Source organism: Sorex araneus, chromosome 7 (assembly GCF_027595985.1).
Source record: "Sorex araneus isolate mSorAra2 chromosome 7, mSorAra2.pri, whole genome shotgun sequence".
Lineage (NCBI taxonomy): Eukaryota > Metazoa > Chordata > Mammalia > Eulipotyphla > Soricidae > Sorex > Sorex araneus.
Genome location: NC_073308.1, coordinates 30,278,934 through 30,303,107, shown reverse-complemented (window position 1 = coordinate 30,303,107; position 24,174 = coordinate 30,278,934). Strand labels below are relative to the sequence as shown.

The window sequence follows — 24,174 nt, the reverse complement described above, 5'->3', positions numbered from 1 at the left end:
AACATGTTTAACAATGGAGAGGTTACTGGTTCCGCTTGAGCAAATCAATGAGCAACAGGATGACAGTGACAGTAACAGTGTGACTGTTGTAATTTAAGATTGTACGTTGCTGTCACTGTATCACTGTCATCCCTTTGCTCATTGATTTGCTAGAGTGGGCACCAGTAGTGTATCTATTGTGAGATTTGTTGTTACTCTTTTGGGCCGTGTGGGCCAGATACCCTGGATAGTTTGCTGGGCTCTCTGAAAGGGGAAGAAGAATCAAAAAGAGGTCGGCTTCGTGCAAGGCAAACGCCCTACCGACTGTGCTATTGCTCCAGCCTTAGAAAAAAATTTTAAAATGACCATGCCTACTTCCTGACAAAACTTCAAGCTTTATGCTTGTAAAATCGGTCATGTTTGTATTTCCTTTCTGTTCTTATAAAGAGGATTTGGAGGATTATCTTATTGAGCCATTTTTCTAACTTTGAAATACATAGATAAATCTAAAATAAGCAGCATATCAGAAGAAGGAGGATGGTCTTAATTCCAAAAAGTAATGACAAGTCACTGACATAAGCCTGGACTGATTAAATATGAACTTCGGAAAAATCTCTGAGTTGCACATATTGAAAAATTGTAATATAGAACAAAACAAGTGAACTCCCAGAATTCCCTGGTGAAAGCCAGGCAAGCACTCTACCCCAAAATACAAACAAAACTATCCACATATTCAAGAATAAATATTTAAATTGAAAAATGGGTTTTCATATGAAAATGATACATTTTAGTAATGAAATTTGAGAGAAATGCTCATACCGATGCACTTAGGAAGTTGGGTCCATCTTCCACGGAAACATGTAACTGATTTCTCTCCAATCATTGTGAATCCATCTGTGCATTTGAACTCGATTGACTCTCCATGATAATATAGAGGAGCAGAGGAAACAGCAAAGCCATTCTCAAGTTCAGGCTTATCTCGGCATGTACTCTGCTCCGCTGCAAAAATTGTTGTAATATTATTATTTCTCCTTAGGATGCAAGTTATATTTTTACTTATAAAAACACAAAAGTCTTCATTTCATCAGTGCTTAGACAGTACCAATGCATATAGGCAGAGGTGTCCAATTTCCATCAACACACTGAATCTTCCTAGAACCTTTCATCAGAAACCGAGAATCACAAACATATTCCACCACGGCACTGTGTTCATAGGCTCTTCTCTTCCCTTCTGTCAATCTTCCATTCAAAAGTGCAGGCGGGGAACCACAACGTTTAACATGATCTGTAGCAGAAACGTGTGACAAATGATTTATTTATATAATTTCCAACACCGATATGGAGTTCATGGTAATTTTTCCTTGATATATTTATTAATAATTTATTGTAGCATTCTTAAGCTGTGCCAAAAATATATCATTAGACAAGATTAATGTTTCTCAGATCTCTTATGCTGGACTTAAATATTAGAACTATGTTTAAGTCCAGAAAAAGCATTCATGAATCTAAATATTATAAACTTGATTTAAATTCCACTAATATATATTTCAAAATAAATTATAAAATCCAATGCTCATATTCAATAAAAACATTAAAACATTTAAAATGCCTTAACTGACGCCTCCATTTTATTACTCTATTTGTATATTGTTTAAGCCATACTTTTGAATGAATCGAATAGGACCTTCTAGAATATTATTTAGAAATTCTCAAGTGCGCAATGAAATTTGAAATGAAACCAATGATGTGAATTAGATTCAATGTTGTTGGTGCAATGTTGGCAAGAGCAAAATATTGGCAATCACATAGTGTCTAACTATACTCACACTACATATTTCATGAAACAACGATAAATTACTTTCTTTAGTAAAGAAATATGAGATATTTGCTACCAAATATATATCCTTGACGGAAATGAATCTGTCTAATTGTGTTACATCACAGCAAAAATAGAAGCTAGCATATAACTGAGAAGAAATCATGCTGATACAATAAAATCTGAATTCTTCATTCAGCAATTGTAAGATAAATATTTACCTCTACATGTTGGAGGATTAGGAGACCATCCAAAGTGATAGCACTGAATTGAATCTGGTCCAACTCTCTCAAATTTATTTCTACAAGAGAATTTCAACACATCTCCAATTCTATATTTTTCTTTTGAGGGAGTAGCCAATATGTTTTCGTCTAAATTCGGGAAAGTGCATTCATTTTCTATACAACGATAAAACAGCAGAATGAAAATATGAACCCTATCATTGGCAAAGTAAACTTCATAAGTCACGTTTATATGAGGTCTACAATGTCAAATAAGTCCTCTTCCTGGAAATAATAAATAATCATTATTTTAAGTATCCTGTAGTTTCATTTTGGCATCTGAGCGATGGTAATTTACTGAGCAGCATTAGACCCCGTCAATATTTGGGAAATCAACTTGCTTGACTGAATATAAATTTATCAACATATATATTAATGTATACACTTGTATTATTAAACCATAAAAGTAACCTGTCATATTAAAAAAAATCTATAATCTTTAAACTGCAAAGAAACAAGTACACTATGCCTATTTAAAATAATTGTAAAACTTGAAGGCATAAAGGCGTTTCAATGTACTCTAGATGACAAATAAAATCATTAGTAAAGGAGAAATTAAACTTAAAAACCGTCTCATTTAAACATGAAAAGCATTGTGCTCAGAGCTGATGACGGTGTTGATTAGGGGTCCTGAATGTACACATAATATACTCTTTTTTTAAAATTTTTTTTGAATTTTATTGAATCACCATGTGGAGGGTTACATAGTTCTCAGGATTATGTCAATTATACAATACTCAAACACTGTTCCCTTCACAAGTGCCCCTATTCCTTCACCAACCACCCCAGTATACCTCCCGCCCCCTCCCGCCCCCCCCCGTACCCTCCCTTGTAATTGATAAGTTTCACTTCGTTTACGCTTTATCTTGGTTACATTCTATGTTTCAACACATAACTCGCTATTGTTGCTGGGGTTTCCCGCCTAAAGGAAAAAGACAGTCCTATTGTCAAGGAATCATTTGATAGTTCTCCATTGCTGAGAATGTAGAGATATTAAGTCCCGTTGTTTGTTACATAACTTTTCTATTTTCCCCCCCCTCGTTCCCGCGCCACCAAGTTCACGCATGTTTAGTATTCACCACGCTGACTGACAAAGGAAATAAAACTGGAAAAGATGGTTATTTCCCGTCGTCAGCCGGCGTGGGGCTCTGGCTTAGTTGATAGTCTGGTAGAAAGTCTGCAGTTTCTGGAACCAAAAGTAGTGTGCTGGTATCGGCCCCGACTCAAGATTCCACCAGCGTCCCACTGTTCCATGTACATAATACTTTATTCCCTTGTATCCCATTCCCATGCCACCAGGTCTGTGTCAACTTAATGAACATCATATATGTTTAGCGCCACGCCGCGTTTCTTCCCGAGAAAGAAGGATATTTCTTCTCAGCTGGCGTGGGGATATGGCTTAGTTCAATCTAGAGAGATGGCTACCATTTTGGTTGCCTCAATATTTCAACAAAAAACTTACTATTCTTGTTAGGGTTTCCCACCAAAGTCCGACCCATTAAAAAGGAACCATTTCATATTGCTGATGACTAAATGACATTAGGTCGCTCAGCCACGGCAGCGGCCGCGCAGTTTTGGGTTTCTGTATAAAGTCCAGGGAAAATTCTGCCTGAAATTCTATCGCTACAATCTTTTACCCTTTTATGGTGCTCATAAGATGGGAAAACCTAGAGAAATACCGGGCCCCCGCAAGGGCGGCCTGGCGGAAACGCTCAATTCACATACTGCAGGTTGTTCAGTGGGCTGCTGGTGTCCAAAGCAGCTCCCTTGTCCTCCTCGGTCATGCTGGAGCGGCAGGCGCGGCGAAGTCTACATAATATACTCTTGTGTTCTTCCTCTCTTGTTTGTATTTTTGTTCACATTGGGAGGGGTGTTCTCTAAAGTGGGTCTCAAGAGTACAAAGATGCATCTGCTGTCCACCAGGGGTTGATTCAGTATAAGGAATCAAGGACTTGATGCTGCTCTGGCTTTCTTGTTTCAACATCTCTGGGTCATTGTAGGGAAAACATGGCCTCAACAGCAACCAAAAAAGCTTTATTAGAGGTGTCAGAGAGCTAGTACAGAAGGTAAAGCTCTCGCCTTAATGTGCCTGACTCAGGTGCAGTCCTCAGGGCATCTGGTTCCCGGAGCACCTGAAAAAGTGATCCCTGAATGCTGTAGAGCCAGGAGTAAGCCCTGAGCACAGCCAGCCAGGTGTGGCCCAAACATCCAAAGGCATGAGCCAAAAAAGTAAAGAGACCCTGGATATAGGCTACTCATAAGATATCAAATTGCCCCTAATTTCCCCTATCATAATTTCTTTTTAAAAGTACTCACCATTGAGTGAGCATATGATTTAGCTTCTTATGATACAATTCTTTCCCTATTGTCTGTAGCTTCAATGTGAATCCAGACTCAGGCTTTATAATGCTTGAGTTTTTTGTGTTTTTTTGTTCTTGTTGTTGTTTTCAGGTCACAATCAGAGAAGCACAGCACTTACTCCTAGCGCTGGGATCAGGGATCACTCCAGGAAGGGCTCAAGTAAACATAGGGGGTGGGGGGTGGGGGAGGCAGGGATGCAACCTAGGTAGACAGCTTGCAATGCAAATGCCCTACCTACTGCACTCTTGTTCCAGTCTAGATGCTTGGATATATTAAATCTAGGTCCACGTCTTTGCTCCTTCACCTGGTGTACATAACTCTCTACCCAGAAAACTTTTATTTAGGAATGCTTCTTTGCAAAGCTTCATTACTAAATGGAGTTAAAATACTCACATCTCTATTTTCTAAATCCTTGAATTCTTTTGCTTCTTAGAATAAAAGGTGGTTGAATCTGATCACTCTGGATAAGCACTGTGTGCTGAAAATATGTAAAGGAAGAAAAATGATGACCATCAGCCTCTGTATTAAAACCATAATGCCCAAAAGGAGAGGTCTATCACAAGATTCTAATGCATATGACAATTAGATATTTCTATTATTACATTAGGAAGTAATCTAATTGTGGAACTCCCATCTTAAAGGGGCTAAAGTTGTATTCTTTAGTTATGCTTTCAAAGGTATCAAAAAATTATCCAGAAACATCAATGACAGACCACTGATTATATTACTCAAGAGGAAACAAAAGTTTCTATATTTGCCTTCTTAAAAAATTAAACCACATTATTTTCATTGAGGCTTATATATTTATAGCATACTGATAATAAATTGTGTCATAACAGATTTGTGCATTTGAAATTGCATTTGTTTGTTGTGGTTTTGCCCACAGCCAGTGAAGGTCAGGGATCACACTGAGCTTAGGAATCACTCCTGGTGGTATTAAGGGGACCATATTCCGATGCTGGAGATTGAACCCAGGTTGCCCAATTGTAAGAAAAGCACACTACACATTGCACTATCTCTCTAGATAAGGTTTGTGCATTTATTCACTAACTAAAATTCATTTTGTGTAGTACTATACCAACAATATTAGAAGCTCTAATATATATAACAGTGAAAAATTATTTATTAAATAAAAGGATTAATTTTAATGAGGAAATTAAATTTTAAAATATTCCATAAATCTCTTTTTTTAATATATTCAATTTTAAAATGCACATACAATTTTGTTTTCTTAAATATTTTACTTGTGGTTTTTATGCCTATTAATTTGAATGAATACATAGTTCTATTGTTTAGAATAAGTGTGAAAAAAGTAAAATGACAAGAAAATTCCATTTTCAAGAAAGTTATACTACAGTGATGCTGATAAGGCTTATAAAGATTTACTAATTAATATCAAATATAAAAATTTGTTAATACCCAGGTGGGTTAAAATTTACAACAGTAGGGTCAGGACTAATAAAATTAATATTAGAGATATTTGTCTCCCATAATGAGTGTGTTACAATATTGAATCAAATATCACTTAGTGTAAAATGACCTTGACTTGAGAGCAATATTTTCTTTTCTTTTTTTCTTTGGTTCATGTACATAGAATTAAAATAAAAAATAAGAAACAAATCATCCAGGCTAAATGACTGAAAAATTTAGGGATATTGAGTAGTAGCTTCAGATAAAAGACCATTCTGAATTTCTATGTCAGTATGTGAACATGTTTCTAAAAAGGAGAAAGCATGAAGAAAAGACAAGTATTCATTCAATAATCATTTTCATAACAAGTCATATAGTACATAGTCATATAAAACAAAATTATTAAGAAAAGATTTTAATATGCCAGTTCTTGTGTCAGAGAAAATAGATTGAGTTTCTCAAGAGATTTTATCAGCATATATTATGAAAAGTTTATTGAGGCCTGGAGGAACAGTACCGGTGCTAAGGTACATGTTTTATCTATGGCTGGTCCCAGCTCCATGCGACGTGGTACTCAGAGCATCCTGTGTGCAGAGCTGAAGGGCTCTGAACCCTGTTGAGGTGGGCAGGTATCCAATGCACTGCAGGGCCAGAGAACCAGTGAACACTCTAGTCTTTGCATTGAACTGCTGCTGGTTGGGGGCCCCTGGTTGGGAAACTTAAACAAACAACGTTGAAGCAAAGCAATATAAAAACACTCCATTTTCTTCTCTGGAATCATGAGAGATTTGCCTGTCTAAGAAGCATGAAATCCTTCTGTTATATGGATCCTACTGTATCCCAGAGCTCTTCATGTATTGAGTTTTGTACGAAGTCTTTTTTTAAATACTGCCTAGCTTGACTGTCTCTATCTTTCTCTCTCTCTCTAATTAATGTAGGAGTATTGCGATTGAGTACAATTATTGATTCAGCTGATTGAATTGGACATGAACTCTACATTTTTTAAAAAAAAATATTGGATATCTGAGATAGACCATAAAAAATCTGTTCATCATTGGTTTTTTTAGTCATCCAAAGATCTAGCACCCATCCCTCCACCAGTGTACCTTTCTCACACCAATGTCCTCCCTTTACCCACCACCATCTCCCAAGTCCCCACCCCATGCCCTCAACCTCCCTCTATGAGAGTCACTTTCCTTCTTCTTCTCTCTCTCCTTTTTGTTTTATTCATTATAGTTTTCAGGACAGGTGCGAAGACATCATGATGTTTGTTGAAGGCATTTGGTATTTTAATCAGGATGGTAAGGCTGGAGTAGCTTTTCAATCGGGTGGAAGCTTGGAGTGTGGATTTGATAGCTGAGGCTTCTGGAAGTACAGAGGGGGGTGGTGGGGGTAGCCCATCTCAACACTAAGAAAGCCTGGAGATTTTAGTCACAAAACTCGCATACCAAAGTTTTCAGCAGATTTTGTCTTGGTGAGATCTGTTCTGAGGTGGTGGATTCAGGCTTGGGGTATGGAGGCGATTTTGGGTTGTAAAAACAAGTGGCTGCACGGGACTCTATTTGGGTGGTCACAGGGGAACCCACACTCCCTCCAATTTACCCTGGTCTCTTCAAACATTTGTGAGTCCGAGCTTCACTGCTGCCTTTGATCTCTTTTGAAATTTATTTATGAGTCCCTGAGGCAAGGTCAGTGGTAGAGCTTATGTGGCGATGCTGGAGTTGGTTTGTGGTGGTGACTGCCAGTGCTTCCATGAGTATTAGAAAGTGGGGGGAGATAGACCATCCCAACTTTGAGGTAGACTGGAGATTTCAGTCACAAAATCTGTATACCAGTATTTTCAACAGATTATATCTTGGTGAGGTCTGTCCTGAGACAGTGGAATCAGGCCAGGAGTATGTCGATGATTTGGGATTATATAAGCAAGCGGTTGCTGGGGGCTCTACTTGGGCAAGCCACCAAGCCAATCTGCCCCCCTATGATTTACCCCACTCTGTTCAGCCATACGCGGGTCCGAGATGAACTGTGGCTTTTGATCTCTTTCGAGATTTCTATGGGTCTCTGAAATAAGGCCAATAAATTAGCTGTCACAACTGAGTTGGAGATGGTTTGTGAATGTGACTCCCACATACCTAACTTTTGGCCCTTTATTTTCTCAGTAAACTGTTTCCAAGTGGCTGGGGTCTAGCCAAAGGAAGAGAAATAATGTTGGATTATTAGGAAGCCCAAAGACACCATCAGGCAGCTCTTCCACTTGCCCCAGAGTTATAGGTTGACCTGTTCTTGGCATCATATTCCCCAATTCTGATTCTCTTCAGAAACCCAATCGCCACAGCTCAGTTTAAACCCCGATCATCTCAGCTTAGGCCCTTCCTCAACAGCTATAACAGCTTTTGACACTGAGAGTGCAAAATATTTGTCTTGGAAATTCTTTTTTTATTATTTTTTATTTTTAAATGGCTTAAAATCTTGCTTAATGCCATATGAATTTATGATTTTCAATCAATTTGATGAATATCAGAAAATTCATTCAACTATCTTCTAAAGCCAAACTTGCAGAATGCCATTTTACTTCGGAGCACATTCTTCTCAGTTACTACTTCTCTTTTTAGTACACAACATTTATTCAATAATATATAGATCAAAATATTTTGAAATCATTAAAGAAAAACATCATAAATAAAATTCATAAGATTAGAAAAAGTAGTTATGACAGAGAAATTTGACCATTATATTTATATAAATGAATAAAACTATTACTACTGATTATCCAAATTCACTGCAAGAAAGTAAAATAAGAAAGTTGGAAAGAATCCCGTTACAAAGCCAGTTACTGAAAGCTTTCTAAATCAATATATAGTTGACAATATAACTTGTTCATAAAAATCAAGCATCCATCAAGAAATAGCCCAGGGGCTGGAGAGATAGCACAGCGGGTAGGGCGTTTGCCTTGCACGCGGCCGACCCGGGTTCAAATCCCAGCATCCCATATGGTCCCCTGAGCATGGCCAGGGGTAATTCCTGAGTGCGGAGCCAGGAGTAACCCCTGTGCATCGCCAGGTGTGACCCAAAAAGCAAAAAAAAAAGAAAAGAAAAAGAAATAGCCCAAATTATAACCTCAGGGCACCTCTGAAATTACTAGAAAAAGACCAACAAAGGAAACCCAACAAAGCAGAAGGGGAAATATATCAAAACTTAGGAAAATTCAATGAAATAGAAACAATTCTATAGAATAACAACAAAACCAGCATTGACTTTTAAGCAGAATAAACAAGATTGTGAAACTCATCATTCTAATTCAATTTAGAGAGAAACAAAAGATAGACAATTCAAAAAGGCCATATCTGAAATAAAGGAAGTTCTAAAAAATAACACAAAAAATTTCACAGTATCATCCAAGATTCTATAAAAAAGATTTTCCATGAAATTGGAAAACCTAAAAGATAAAAATATTTTTTCTTGGAATTCTTTAATCTCTCAAGGCTAAGTCAGGAGGAATCAGCATAGATCATTAGTTATTAATAAGGAAATGAAAATAATAATTGAAAGTCTCCCTCAAGTGTTTGGGAAATAATACAGTGATTAGGACACATAATTAGCTTGGTCCAGCTGCAAGTTCAACAACCAGCACTGAACGATCTCCCTTAAGAGCTTTCCCCACATTCCTCTGGAGTGTCCCAGGTATCTCTAGACTCACAGGATCTGGGCGACATCAGATCTTCAGAATTTTACAGTAAACTGCCACCATAGCTGACGATGAATTGCCTGTGAGACCCCTGAGTCCCTGAGTGTCACTATTTTCTTTTTTAGCTTTTTGGGTCACACCTGGCGATGCACAGGGGTTACTCCTGGCTCTGCACTCAGGAATTAGCCCTGGTGGTGCTCAGGGCACCATATAGGATGCTGGGAATCGAACCCGGGTCTGCCGCGGTGCAATCTCTCCAGCCCCCTGAGCTTCACTTCTTATGCCCAGTTTCCACCCAACAAAAAAAATAAGCAAATCAAAACAACCAACAAAAAAAGTCATACTAAAAATTAAAGGCCCATTCAAAAGGTTTTACTAGACAATTTTTCCAAACTATTAAAGAACTTTTTTTTATTCTTAAATGTCTTTCAGAAGGTTAATGAAACTGGAATTATCTGGGCACTTTTTGTTTTGTTTTGTGTCTGGATCCCACACCCCTACATGCTCAGAAATTACTCCTGGATTTTCCCTCAGGAATTACTCCTGGCATTAGTCAGGGAACCATATGGATTCCTGAGATTGAACCTGGTTTGGCAACATGCGGAATGCCTTACCTTCTGTACTGTCTTTCCAGCTCAGCCTCTGAGGCCACTGTTATCCTGATGTCAAAAACAGACAGAAGCAGTATATAAAAGAAACTTAAAGAACAACATCCATGACGAACATAGGTGGGAAGATCCTCAACAAAATCAAGATGAACAAAACCCCACCCCACAAAGCATTAAAGGAATAATAAACCATGGTCAAGTCAGACTGACATCAGGGATACAGGTTTGGTTAAGTACTTGCAAATCAATACAGTATATCACACCAATACCAGCAAGGAATCGTGGATTTTATCCAATGTTTCTCTGCATCTATGACTTTAATCGTTCCTTCCTTTTAGAGTAAAATACCCATTTATGAGAAAAACCCAGAACAAAATGGGGAGAAAAATTTTCTTCAATATACTCGAAGTCATTTATAAATTTAAGCTAACATAATACTCAATGGTATAAAACTGAAAGATTTTCTTCAAAGTTCAGGCACACGAAATGGATTTCCACTCTCACCACGATTCCACCTAGCCTCTGATTCTTCACAGCAACAGGACAAGAAATGATATTAAAGGGAATCCAAAGAGGAAAATGAATCACACTTTTTGTAGGTAACATAATATCATACTTATAAAAAACCCTAAAAACTATGAAAAACTCCTAGAAATAATATATCTATACAGGAAAGTGGCAGAAATCCATTGCATTTTATATGCTAACAGTGGAAAAGAGAAAAATAAAAATAAAGCAATGTCATTCACACTGTGCCCTAAAGAAACTAATACCTGGAAATAAACTAAACCAAAGAGATGGAAAACATTAAAAAAAAAGGATCAATCATTGAAATAGAAGGAAATGCAAAGTATTTGAAACACATTCACTGTTAATAGATTGAAGGGTTATTATAGTTAAAATGGTGATATTACATATTCAGTGCTATACCTATCAATATTCATGTGACTTTTTATAATTATTTCAATTGATTGATTGTCACACCAAGCAATGCTCAGAGGACACTCCCCGGCTCTGCATTCAGGTATAAACTCCAGGCAGTGTTCAAAAGACCCTATGGGAAGTCAGTTGTTGAACCCAGGGCAACTATAAGTAAGATAAGCATCTTACTCATTGTAGTATCTCTCTGGCCCATTGTAGGGCATATTTAAAAAATTTTATTGAATCATCGTGAGATAGTTACAAACTTTCATGTAACTATCAAAATACCAAACTCATATGTGAGCTATGAAGTAACCTATTAGTGAACTATCCAATGGCCAAACTATCAATGATCAATGATCAAACACCCATCCCTCAACCAGTGCATATCCCCCACCACCAATATCTCCAGTATATCACCTTTTTCCCACCTCCGTGATAGACAATATTCCCCATACTCTCTATTTTTGGGCATTATGGCTTGCAACACAGACACTGAGAGGTCATCAGGTTTGCTTCATTATCTACTTTCGGCACTCATCTCCCATCCTGACTGATCCCTCCAGCCATCATTATCTTAGTGATCCCTTCTCTATTCCATCTGTCTTCTCCTCACTGATCTTGAAGCAGTCTTTCAGATATGGGGCAATCCTCCTGGCCCTTGTTTTTATCTATTTATTTAATTATTTATTTATTTATCTATATATTTATTTTTCTTGAATCTCCATGTGAAAAGTTACAAAGCTTTCAGGCTTAAGTCTCGGTTACACAATGCTCAAACATCCATGCGTTCACCAGTGCACATATTCCAACAACAAGAATCACAGTAAACCTCAACCCCTCCCTCCGCAGCCCCCTACCCCACCTGTGTAGCTGACAAATTTCACTTAACTTTCTCTTTACTTTGATTACATTCAATATTTCAACAAAAACCTCACTATTATTGTTTGGAGTTTCTGCCACCCCCAAAGTCAGACCTGCTGGAAAGGAAGCATTTGATAAGTTGTTTTCCATTGCTGCAAATGAACATGACCTCATATACTCCTGGCCCTTGTATCTACTGTCCTTAAATGTCAGTCCCATGTAATTGTTATTCTATACTTCAAAAACTAGAAATTGAACTTCCATGTGACCCCACAATACCACTTCTGGGAATATATCCTGAGAATGCAAAAAAATACAGTAGAAATGACATCTATACCTAAATTTTCATTGCAGCACTGTTCACAATAGCTAAAATCTGGAAGCAACCCAAGTATCCTAGAACATATGACTGGTTAAAGAAACATTGGTACATCTACACAATGGAATACTACGCAGCTGTCATGAAATTTGCTTATAAATGGATAGACATGGAGAGTATCATGCTAAGTGAAATGAGCTTTCATGAAGTAGAGGGACAGACATAAAAGGACTGCACTCATTTGTAAGGTATTTTTAATTATATAGAAGTTATAAGTTAAATGTAGCAATAAATTTCCAGAATAGCCAAAGCAGTTTCTGGAAAAAGAAGATGAGAAACTTTTCTTTACCCAAATTATCTTTATAATGGAAATGCAAGTCAAGATAAGACTTCCCACCAGTAAGACTAGAGTGTGTCAAAAAGATGGGAATAAACCAGTGCTGACAAGAATGTATAGGAAAGGAACCCTCATCCACTGCTCATGAGAATGATCCTTGGTTCAGCCTCTATGGAAAATAGTCACAACCGGCAATTCCACTTCTTGCATGTATCTGAAGGTTTCAAAAACACTATTGCGAGAAAAAACATTTACACTTTTGTATTTAATATACGGTGATCCAGAATAGCCAAGTTCCAGGAACAGCCCCATACCTAAGAACAGAGGAGTGGATAAAGAAACGAAAGTCCATATGCACAACAGCAGGATGCTCATAGACTGCTCAGCTATATGAACTGGTGACATCCTGCAGTTTGCTGCAATGAGGATGGAGGTACATGATACTATGGTCTCATTCTATTAATTAAACCATTTTATTTTGGTTTAAAATTGCTAAGTTTTATTGATAATATTCAATTTAAAAATTGCTGTATTCCATTTTTGTTTCAAACATATGAAGTTTTACCGCTTTTTCAATGCACTATCCTTCGGCAGCATCCCCAGTTTTCCATCCAACCCCAGCCTGCCTCTGAGGCTGGCACTTTCCTCCTATCTATTGTCCTAGTGCTCCCTTCTCTAGTTTATCCTACTCACCCCTCCTACACTGACAATCTTCCTACTGAAGACCACTTCTACCCCTTGTCTGTCTTGACTTTGGCCCTTTGATAGTTCCCTACGTGGTTTCCTCATAGCGCACAAATGAGAGAGAACATTCTAATTTTTTTTTCTTTTTGAGTCACACCCCAAAATACACAGGGGTTACTCCTGGCTCTGCACTCAGGAATTACCCTTGGCGGTGCTCAGGGGAACGTATGGGTGCTGGGAATTGAACCTGGGTGGGCCACGTGCAAGGCAAATGCCATACTCGCTGTGCTGTTGCTCCAGCCCTTAGATAGAGAATTCTGTGATGAAACTGTGTTGATTGAAATAAGTCAGCAGGAGGACTTACACAGTGGGAACTCTTTTATTTTAAACAAAGTATTAAGGCATGAGTTCAAAAAGTAATTCATGGCTGAATTTCATTTATATAGTGTTCAAGAATAAATTCTTTCATATGCGGAATATTTTTTTAAAAAGCTTAGAAGAATGCATGTGTTACTTCCCTACCATATTTGTTCATGTCCTGCAGATGAGACAGATCATTCTCTCTTCCCTTCTCCCCTGACTAAGTTCAATGAGCACAATACTCAAGATCTATCAACATAAAAACAAACTGTATGATTCCATGAGGTTCTTTTTTAATTTTTTTTATTGAATCACTGTGAGATATGATTCCAAAGCTTTCATGTTTGAGTTTCAGTCATGCAATGATCAAACACCCATCCTTCAAACAGTGCACATTCTTCACCATAAATATCCACTGTATACCCTTCCCGATTTTTCCAAAATCTCCCTGCCTCTGTGACTGACAATTTCCCCCATACTCTCTCTCTAATTTGGGGCTTTATGATATACAATGTAGATACTGAGAGGCTATCACCTTTTGGCCTTTATCTACTTTCAGCACATATCTCCCATCCTGAATGATCCCTTCAACTCTCACTGACTTAGTGATTTCTTCTCTATTCCAGCTTGCCTTCTCCTCCAGTCTTCCTGGTCCTAGTGTGTACTGTCCTTGGATATCAGTCTCATGTTATGTTATTTTACATTCCATAAATATGTGCAATCATTCTCTATCTGTCCCTCTCTTGCTGACTCATTCTACTTAGCATGATATTATCCATGACCATCCACTTTAAAGCAAATTTCATGACTTCCTCTTTCCTAACAGGTGCATAATATACAAATTATGAAAGAGAAGAAAGACATATTAAAAGCAATCACTTTCATAATACTACCTATGAAAATCAAGTACCTCAAAATCAATTTCGTGTTTTCTTATACAGAGTTTACTCACGATCCTTGAGAGAGAGAAAAAAATTCTATAAGCCATACGAGGATTTCTACGACTTCCTATGAGCGTCCATTTATGAATCCTCCTACTCGACATGTCTTTTTCTCTGTTGGGAGAAGTTGCATGAAAGTAAGTCTTCCCTCACTCTTGCAGAACCAACCCAGCTATAGATGGCATTCTCTTTGCTTTCTGAAGTTCAATGCTGGATGCTGTCTTCTTCCTTTCCAGAAGATTGAGATTTGGCTCTTCAGGTGCAAATATTAGACATCTACAAATGCTTGGCTTTTACAGTGAAAAATGGGACAAATCTTGGCATGAGGATTGGGTGTGAGTCAGGTGTACAGGTAATTCGGTGGCTCCTTGAGTGAAAAGAATCAACAGGCAAGGGTTTCCATGAATCTTGGAAGAGGGGTTTCCAGAAGGTCAAAAACTGGTTAGTAGGATCCATTAATGGCTTTTGAGCCTCTTTTTGCAATGCCGGAATCAGTTTTCAGCAACTGTGTGAAAATATTTCTGCTAGAGTCTCTGAATCCCACAATGATAGTCATCAGGATGAATGTCAGCACTCGGGTCATTTGCATAAGTCACTCCTATCCTGCCATATTGTTTATCTAGTTAAACTTTTTTTTAGACTCCAAGAAAAAAATTGCTCACATATATTTAATGAATTCTCTTTAAGCCTAGTCCCATTCTGCTTGTGTGATAACAATATTGATTTTATCATTCACAATTTCCTTTTATGTTTTTTGTCATCATTATAAATCAGGTATGTCTTTTACTCTAATACAAAGCACCATAGACAGATTGCAGGGTTTATTTGCTGTAGAAACTAATATCTATTAGCTATTTCTTTTAATTTTCAGAAACAACATTAAATATAGAGAAACAGAATGTTTGGTTGAACATATTGCCCTGAGTAGTATTTCTCGGGCTGGAAGAGAATATATCACATTAGGTGCTTGCCTTGCATATGGCCAACCCGGGATTGATCTCAACATTCCATATGATTCCCACAATCCATCAGGATTGATTCTTGAGTTAGGAGTAACACTAGAGTATCACCAGGTATGGTTCGAAAGAGAAAAGAAAAGAAAGGAAAGGAAAGGAGAGAAAGGATAGAAAATGAAAAAAGATTTCTATCCATAATTCCAATCAATGAATGAAACCATTAATTTATTTCTTTTTAGAAACATCATACTTGCTTTGTTCATTGGGGGATCTTTTTTGAGAGGGTGAAGCAGAGAAAATTATAGGTCACACCTATCAATCTCAGGACTTATTCCTGGCTCTGAGTTCAGAGAACATCCCTGGTAGTGTCCTGGGAACCATATTTAGTGCTGGGAATTAGGCAAAGTTGGCAGCATGCATGCAACTCCTGTACCTTCACTGGCCCCACATAATAATTTTTAGTTTTTAGGTATCTAAGATAATGAGAAATATTTTTTAATATTCAGTTGGAAAACAGGGAGTTTTTAATTTCTTATTTTCAAAATCGGTATATTGTTATATTTATTGAGTTATTCTTATACACTGAACTGTGAATTTTTATTTTATTTTAATTCCTCCATTCCATTAAATTACGGGAGAAAATAAATAATAGAGTAGGCCTGAGAACTTATCAAAAAACAACTTACGAAAATATCTCTTAAGTATCTGACATATGTATGTAATGAGTTGGGAACTTTCTAATAAACTACTGACCTGGCAGTCTCCCTATGCTGTCCACAAGAATTTCACAACTCTCTTGTGAAGAAATCCTGTTGATATTTAGATACACTGTGGTTCTGTACCATTTCATAAACCAATCATAAGAAATTAAATAACTCCCTGATAATTGTTACACACATTAGCTCATACTGATAATATTTTCTTCAAATTCATCCTTTGTAAACTTATCTGGAACTTATGCTGAGTTAGTTAACATTTTGTCTTTTACTTAATAACTTCATTACTACATTTTCTTCCTGGGAGATCCAAATAAATTATGGTACCACTTCTCAATAAGCTGTGAAATATTAAGAAAAAGAATATAATTGCACATGTAGAAATAAATTCCTATCACCTGAAATGAAATATTGAATGCAATATATCAATGATAGTTTTAGGATTATCACTAGGCATGATTTTAGGGAATTCTCCATCTTCCACTCTCATCCCTTGACAAAGTGAAGAATAACTGCACTTCTCTGTATTGGTGGTGGTCTGAGTGACTCACTTATTAAAAATTTATATGACTCGGGGCCCAAGGGACAGTTCAAGAAACTGGAACAAAGACTCTGCATGCTGGCGGCCTAGGTTCATTCTCTGGTACTTCATGGTAACCCTGATCATCAGGGGCATCGAACCACATGAGGGCAAGTGATACAGGTGATTTCTGTGGGCTGTCCTTGTTTTCTCATCATGCTTTTCTTTGAGTACAAAAGACTACTTTGGATGATAAATATGTCCTTTTGTAGATTAACTGGTTTGATCATCTGTTTCATATTGGCAAATGCATATTGAATTTTCTTTATACATTGGGGTAAGTATGCAGGCATTCAGTGAAGCACCCAGCCCAGACCTCCACATCCTCCCAACCCTATGAAATAAATTACAAGAAAGTAAAAAACCAAGAATCTAGACTACAAAAATCTCACCTTGTGGACACAGAAATTCAAGACAATCAGACCTACCCCTGGCAACATTGCAGACCCCAAAGAGGCTTGATCCTTTACAGAGAGGAAAAACTGCAGCAGGGGAAAAACACCGCTATATGGACACAAATGAAAAACACCAAAATCTTCAAAGCTCTTCCTCTTTACCAATAGCTGTTTGGCTCTCATACCCATAGAAAACTCCAGGCCATGGCAAGCTGAAATATCTCTCTGTTGGCTACAATTTAATAAATATGATTTATTCTAACTTCAAGTAAAATTCATATTTTTGGGTGTCTACCAAGAGGATTTCAGAAAGTTGTCACACTTCAGCCAACAATTCTTGAAGAAATGTTCTGAGGAATATTGATAAAAAAGCAAGTTGTCTTTGGAGAAGCCCAACATTTTTTGCCTGAGTGAACTACTCTGTTTTTCTCCTTCCCTCCCCTTTCTCAATGCATCTAAATGAAACCTGCTTTTACTTAGTTGCTCCTCTCTTCCTGAGATTCTTTTCTGAGGTAAAAGGAAGGACCCAAAAGGTCTAGGGCTTGCCTTGAAGTTAGATTTGCTGTAGCCTGAGAGCTGATTGGCTCTCGCACACAGGAACCTGTGCCCCAGTCCTTTGAGTTTCCTTCCCCGCCTGACCATCTGCTGCTGCAGTCTCACTCCCCATCCAAGTTTTCTGTCCAAAACTTGGCCATCGTTTATGACACCATCACTTTCTAACACTTGTCTGGTATGAGAGCAATGATAATCTCAAAGAAGAGATATTCCTCTCTGCTTGCATCTTTAAAAATATAGACATGAAATTAGATAAGAAACAAGGTTACAGTGAAGCTAAGTGTCCAGATATACGGTTGAACTGACCTTGCCCGTGAGCACAGGATCCCCACCCGATGAGGAAGACACTGAGCAGAATCCACATTTCAGCTGTTCCCAAGAGCCGAATAGTCTGAGCAGATAAGTTGTGCTCCTTGAGATTTGACTAGGTTTGAGGTCAGAGGTTTGTTGCTTCACTAGAGGCAAGAGCAAGCTTGACTCTGATTTTAAGTGCAGTTCCAGGAACCCAGAAAGCTCAGGCCACTTAGTAAATATCAAAGTTCAAAGAACTTTGCACGAACTCTGCTCCTACGTACTTTCCCAATACTTCATGTTTTTATAACTTGATTAGAGAAAGAACTTGCTTCAGAGATTGATTTCAACAGGCATAGAAATTAATTTTTAAATCATACATTGCTTAAAATAGGTGAATTCTTTCTTCACCAAGCAAATTATATATGAAATATTTTGAGTTCATGGCAGTATATTTTCTCTTATATATTATTTACCTTTACACATTTAGTTCCTTAGCCACCTATGAAAACCAACCATTTATTTAAACCCTACTTGAGCAGCATTATTGTAATAAATAAACATTATTTATTATATCTTGTGCTTTCATTTTTAATTAAAAATGTACTTTTCAAAAACTAAATGCCAGCACTTTCTGCATAGCTCTTCTCTTTTTCTGAACTTCGCCTATATTTCCTCACATAATGTAGCTCTGTTATCAATTTCCAATAGTTTATTGTTTGTTCAGCTGTTCACTAACTTATAGTCTTATATTGTATGCATCAGAGGGCAGTCATCTTGATCTTGTAGTTGGTGAGGACAGGCAGCATTGTGTATACTTTTCCTGGCTTCTGTCGCATCAGCCAACACTGCTGCTCTTGTCTCTTTGAGTTCTTCCTCTTCCTCGATGGCTTTTCTGCACAGGTTTGCGATCCCGGATGTTAGCTTGTGGTTGCCTGAGGTTTGTGCCAAACCACGTTGATGAATGTGCTCGAGAGTTTTCTACAACAGGCGTCTGTTGGTAGGTTTCTCGCCCTTGGCATTCTTTGAGCAGTCTTGGAGGTACTGAACCAGTCAATCGTAATCCTCCTTGATATTGTCAATGACAGCATCTTCCCACATTGCTGCAATAGTGCCAAAGAGCTCCCAGTTGGTGGTCATTCTGGGAGTTCTCTTTTTTAAACTTAAACTTTGTAGACCTTTCTCCCCGCTATGTGAAGTAGAATTATGCACGATGGAGACGGTGGTCCGCTCCCACTTGGAATTTTGGGACAATAGCAACATCGGTCAGGAAAAGCCTTCAATCAAATATGATGTGGTCAATTTCGTTGTGGAACTGTCCACCATGTCCAATGTTTTGATTTGGCCTTCGGGAACTGTGAATTACCATAGATGGTCTTGGTCTCCATGATGAACTCAGACAGTCTCTCACCCTGATCAGTCCATTCTAGGCCATGGGACCCAATGTGGAGTTTTTTGGGAGACATTCTCGGTTCTAACTTGGCAATAAAATCACCAACAAGGATCTTATAGAAGGTGTGGTCTTCTTTAAAACCTTATTCAGCTCCACGTAGAATTCTCAATTTCTTCTTTGTCGTAGTTGGATGTTGTTGTGTAGGCGACAAAGATAGAAACTCCCGGCAGTGAGCCACATCTATTCTAGTGTAATACTGAGGCTGAAATTTGATTGTGAGGATAACAAGTAGGTGAAGCCCATGCTGCCCAGTACTTTTGGAAGTTTCGGATCCACATGGGCATCTCCTGTGCTGAAATTGCTCACACAGTCTCCTCTAAGAATCCCGAAGAAATTGTGGAAAGAGCAATCCAGATGGCCATCAGAGTCATGGCTACCAATTCCAATTCACCACAGGGAAAAAAACCAATGATCTGACCCTAGACACCTGTACTAATAGAACTCATAAAACTGCAACAAACAAAAGCACATTATAAAATTAGGCTGCTTCAGAAAAAACAGAAATTAGAATATTTTCCAATCTTAGAGAGAATGACTCAAGCAGTCAAATCCACAGAATTAGTATATTGAAGTAAAAACACCCTGACATTCCATAATATAAAGATGACAGAGTTCAAACCAAAAGCATGTGTGTCACTTAAAAGATCTCAGTGGCTGATGGATCTACATCTGCCCTGAGAAAAGAAACCACTGGCATCCCAATGGGGAATCCCCATTCAACCTGTTGATTTCCCCTTCCATCTGCAAAGAGCACAGCATGGGGTTAAATTCCCTTATACACAGACTGAGCCTGCACCAGTCAAAATCCATTGAGCCCTGTTGAAAGCAACTGCTGCAAGAACAAAAACTCTGAAACATTCAGATAAAACTCTGTGGAGAGAGAAGTATAAAGGTCAAGGGCAGTATGATTAAATCATTCGATTAAACTTCATCGTGTTGATGAAGTTTCTTAAGCACTCTCGGTAACATCTCCATTCGTCAAATACCTGAGATTTTAGAAGTAGTTTGCCAGATTCTCCCATAGGCAGAAGTAAGCTATAAGATATTGCATGGCCACAAAGTGGCCAAGCGCTTCAGGGAGCTAGCTTTTAAGTCTCTGGATGCTGCCCCTTGACAAAGTTACACAGCGCCAGGGGCAGGCCCTGGGTGTGACCGCCTAGCTACTGAGGGATGGAAAATCTGGGCAAAGGAGGCCCAGTCCTGATCCGAGCAGCCTTGGAGGTCTCAGCCCCATGTCCCACACACCTGGGTTCCTCTGCCTTAGTGCGTGACGCTCCTGCTCCTCCGAATGCGTGGAAAGAGGCCTTGAGCATGGGTGTGGCTAGGCTCTGGAGGTCTTTGGCCGCTGGGAGTTCTGCCTGGGGTGGGGAGGGAAGCTGGAGCCCAACTCTCTGTGTCGCTCTCTTCTGAGAACTGACTTTTAAGTCTCTGGATGTTGGCCATTGACAGGATTACATGGCGCCCGATAAACTTCTTAAGAGGATGTATTTTAGGAGTTCTCTATCCAGTAGATGGCTAAGGGCTCTATATCTGTAATTGGGGTTCTATTGCTAACTACATCTAGAAAACAAAACAGTTGCAAAACTATTTTCAAGACTGCAATCTCCCCGAGCCAGCCCATAGGGCCCCAGAGCACTGCTGGGTGTGACCAAGTCTCCTCAAGAACTCACACTGGCTGATTGTCTCTTGATGTGGCCTCATGTTCCCAGAACACTGCTTGGCAGAACACGCTATAAAAGAAGAAAATGTAAGAACAATACCTAACCTGAAAATCTTAAGATTAGTAGTTGCGCACTTGGAACAATGTTCATATTGGTTTTTGAAAAGTTCTCCCAGGTACAATGATACATTCAAGACAAAATGCAAACTACCTCAGAATTCCTAGAGACAAAAGAAGAGTCTCTAGGAAGGAAGAAGAGAAAAGTTAAGATTTTGACCTTCATGAGTTTCATCTAGACAGACCTGGGTCTGGACAGAGTGAACTGCTTGCCATGGGCTAGTTTGAAGACTTTTGTCTGACTAAAGTTTTAGAGATACTCTTGAAATATTTGGCATCTTTCTGAAATGATATGGGAAAAGATTACTTCCTCCTTGGCCTAAAAGTTCCAATAGAGACAATGACTCCTGGTTGTTCACATAGCAAGGCATGCTCCTGCTTCATCATTTCCCATTTAGCAAGGTTCTATAAAATGCCAAGCCACTGTAGTATACAGGAAACTTAAACTATTTAGAATATGATTTCCTACTACAGGAACAGTCTATCATTTGAAGCAATGTCAGAATTTAAAAAAATACAATTTCATTGTTAAATTAAAGAGCATTTATTTGCAGGGGTGGTAGAAAATATTTCCAGTATTCCACAGAAAATGGATATCTAAGCATATGGATGTAAAAGCAAAAAGTCTTCTAAACCAAGTAAGAAAATAGAAACACTCTCAAGTAGCTGTTAAAGCCATCATTATTATGCCTTCTGATGGAACATTGCTCCCTTTGGAATAAACAGCTTCAGTCCAGCAGAGGACAATGCGACAGAGGAAAGGAAAGATTTCAAGGTGGATTACTAGGGATAATATAATTAACATTACCAAAAAGTGAATTGTGGCCACACAGTATACATTGAATGCTGATTTAAGACATCCAGATTTCTAAGATAAATCAAGTGAATGCAAGTTAATGCCTGCTGATCTGTCCTTATTTGTAAAATAGTTTAAATTTATTAATGATTTTAAACTTTGAAAGTCTAAAATTTGTCTTGTTTAAGGCAAAATTATCCCTTTAACGTTCCAGACACAAAGCCAGATTACTCTAAAACCAAAAACAATTATAACATGATATTATTACGAGTGTTCCAGTGAGAACTGTTTTTTATTCTTTTGTACATTTAGAGTACTTCTAAAATTTGGTTTACTTGGTCAAACCGGAAACAGCTTGGTGGAGCAGAGGACCTAATATCCTAATATCCACTGAAGATGAGTTGCTGCTTTAAGATGCAAATTTAGGAATGGAATCAAATTTTGGATCTACCTAGCTGCACTCTGTAGGCTTCAACATTAAATAATCATATCTTCTTTAAGAATTTTCCTACAACATCCGTTATGCCTAGGGTTTCTTTTGTAATCTGATTTTGCAGGATCTTCATTATTATGTACACTAATATTCTTTTAGCTGTTCACGTTATTTATTTTTTGATATGTATCTCTGCTCAGAGCTAATTCTTGGCATTGCTCAGAGGACCATATGTGGTGCCAGGGATTGATCTCAGGTTGACAGCATGCAAGGCAAACTCCGTACCTGCTGAATGATCTCTCCAGCCCCTCTGCATATTGTTTTACACAGAGGCTAAACCACACAACACTCACACGAATTCGGGGTTCAGTTTCTTTTCTGGTCACACACCACCAGCACTGCTTTTCTCATAGTCTACCACCTCAGTATAAGCCATTCTCATCAATGTTACATATTTCATTGTTTTGGTTTGCATTTCCATGAAAACGAATGACAATATTATTTTTTGCTTTTTGGCTCACACCTGGCAATGCACAGGGGTCACTACTGGCTCTGCACTCAGAAATCATACCCGGCGGTGCTCAGGGGACCATAAGAGATTCTGGGAATTGAACCCGCGTCAGCCGCGAGCAAGGCAAATGCCCTACCCACTGTGCTTTCGCTCCAGCCCTGAAAATAATTTTTTAAACACCTACTTGTCCATGTTTGTGTATCACCTCTCCTCTTCCATTTTTATGTCATCCCCATCTTTAGTAGAGTCCATTAACCTTAATATTTCTTTATTACTGTTTCTTACACTAACTGTTTCCTTGACTTGAATTACTCTTTCTATGTGATTTCCCCTACAGAAATAGTAGTATTTATAATCCTAGAAAAATTGAATGAACCACAAACATTCAAGAGACTTATGAAAAATAGTCCACTAGATCTTTGTCATGGTGTTAAAGAAATAACTTGTTTCAAGACCTGCAGAACTTTGAACCGAGGTTGGAAGTATAAAGCCAAACTTTCTGGTGCAAAAGAGTTGAGCAAGTTCCAGAAATAAAAAAGTTAGTAAAGCTTTCTAGTGTTTCACAATGCAGAGTCTTAAAATGAGTATGAAAAAAGAAACGTCCTCTACTCAACAACGCCTAAGTATACGACGCATTTAAAATAATACTTTAGTGCATATTTTTGGAAGACACACTGCAGTTTTGTACCTTAACGGATCTTGAGATCTGGTCACCCAAATCTCACTTACCTGAGGTTAGAACAGTGTACTACTTGTTAAGAATCTTTTTATTAAAAGCAAACGCAGCTTTTATGATCAAAAATTTTTGTTCACCATTGTAAACTGTTTAGAATAAATTATAGTAAATTAGAAAATATAAAAATTCACTTAGGCAGTAGATAGCATGATCCAATTGGTTTCCATGCATAACTGGTCATTCTCCTATGAATAAGCTATAATACCAGCTTAGTAGGTCTTCTAGCCACCCATTTCATTTCTGTTCCATCTGCCAGAAAATGAATAGATCGCTCTCCTTGTAGAGAGAGGCAGGAATAATTAGGAGAGAAGAGCAAGTATTTTGTCCAATAGTTTTCCTTGTCTCTGGGCCTGAAAGGAAAGATACATTATAGAAACAAGCACAGTTACATTTTTCTGATTGATAGAAT

At 38.1% G+C, this 24,174-nt stretch overlaps 1 protein-coding gene across 1 annotated transcript in view; it reads right to left on the bottom strand.

The window, feature by feature from the left end:
• LOC129406595 (complement factor H-like) overlaps nt 1-18,209 on the bottom strand; it is a 37,214-nt gene extending 19,005 nt beyond the window's left edge. Inside the window, exons 1-4 of the mRNA XM_055144855.1 lie at nt 18,075-18,209; nt 2,017-2,193; nt 1,082-1,264; nt 799-978 (exon numbers count right to left, since the gene is read on the bottom strand). Coding sequence (XP_055000830.1) covers nt 799-978; nt 1,082-1,264; nt 2,017-2,193; nt 18,075-18,132 — 598 coding nt within the window. The 5' untranslated portion in view covers nt 18,133-18,209. The remainder of the gene's footprint in view (nt 1-798; nt 979-1,081; nt 1,265-2,016; nt 2,194-18,074) is intronic.
• Between the last annotated feature and the right edge of the window lie 5,965 nt (nt 18,210-24,174).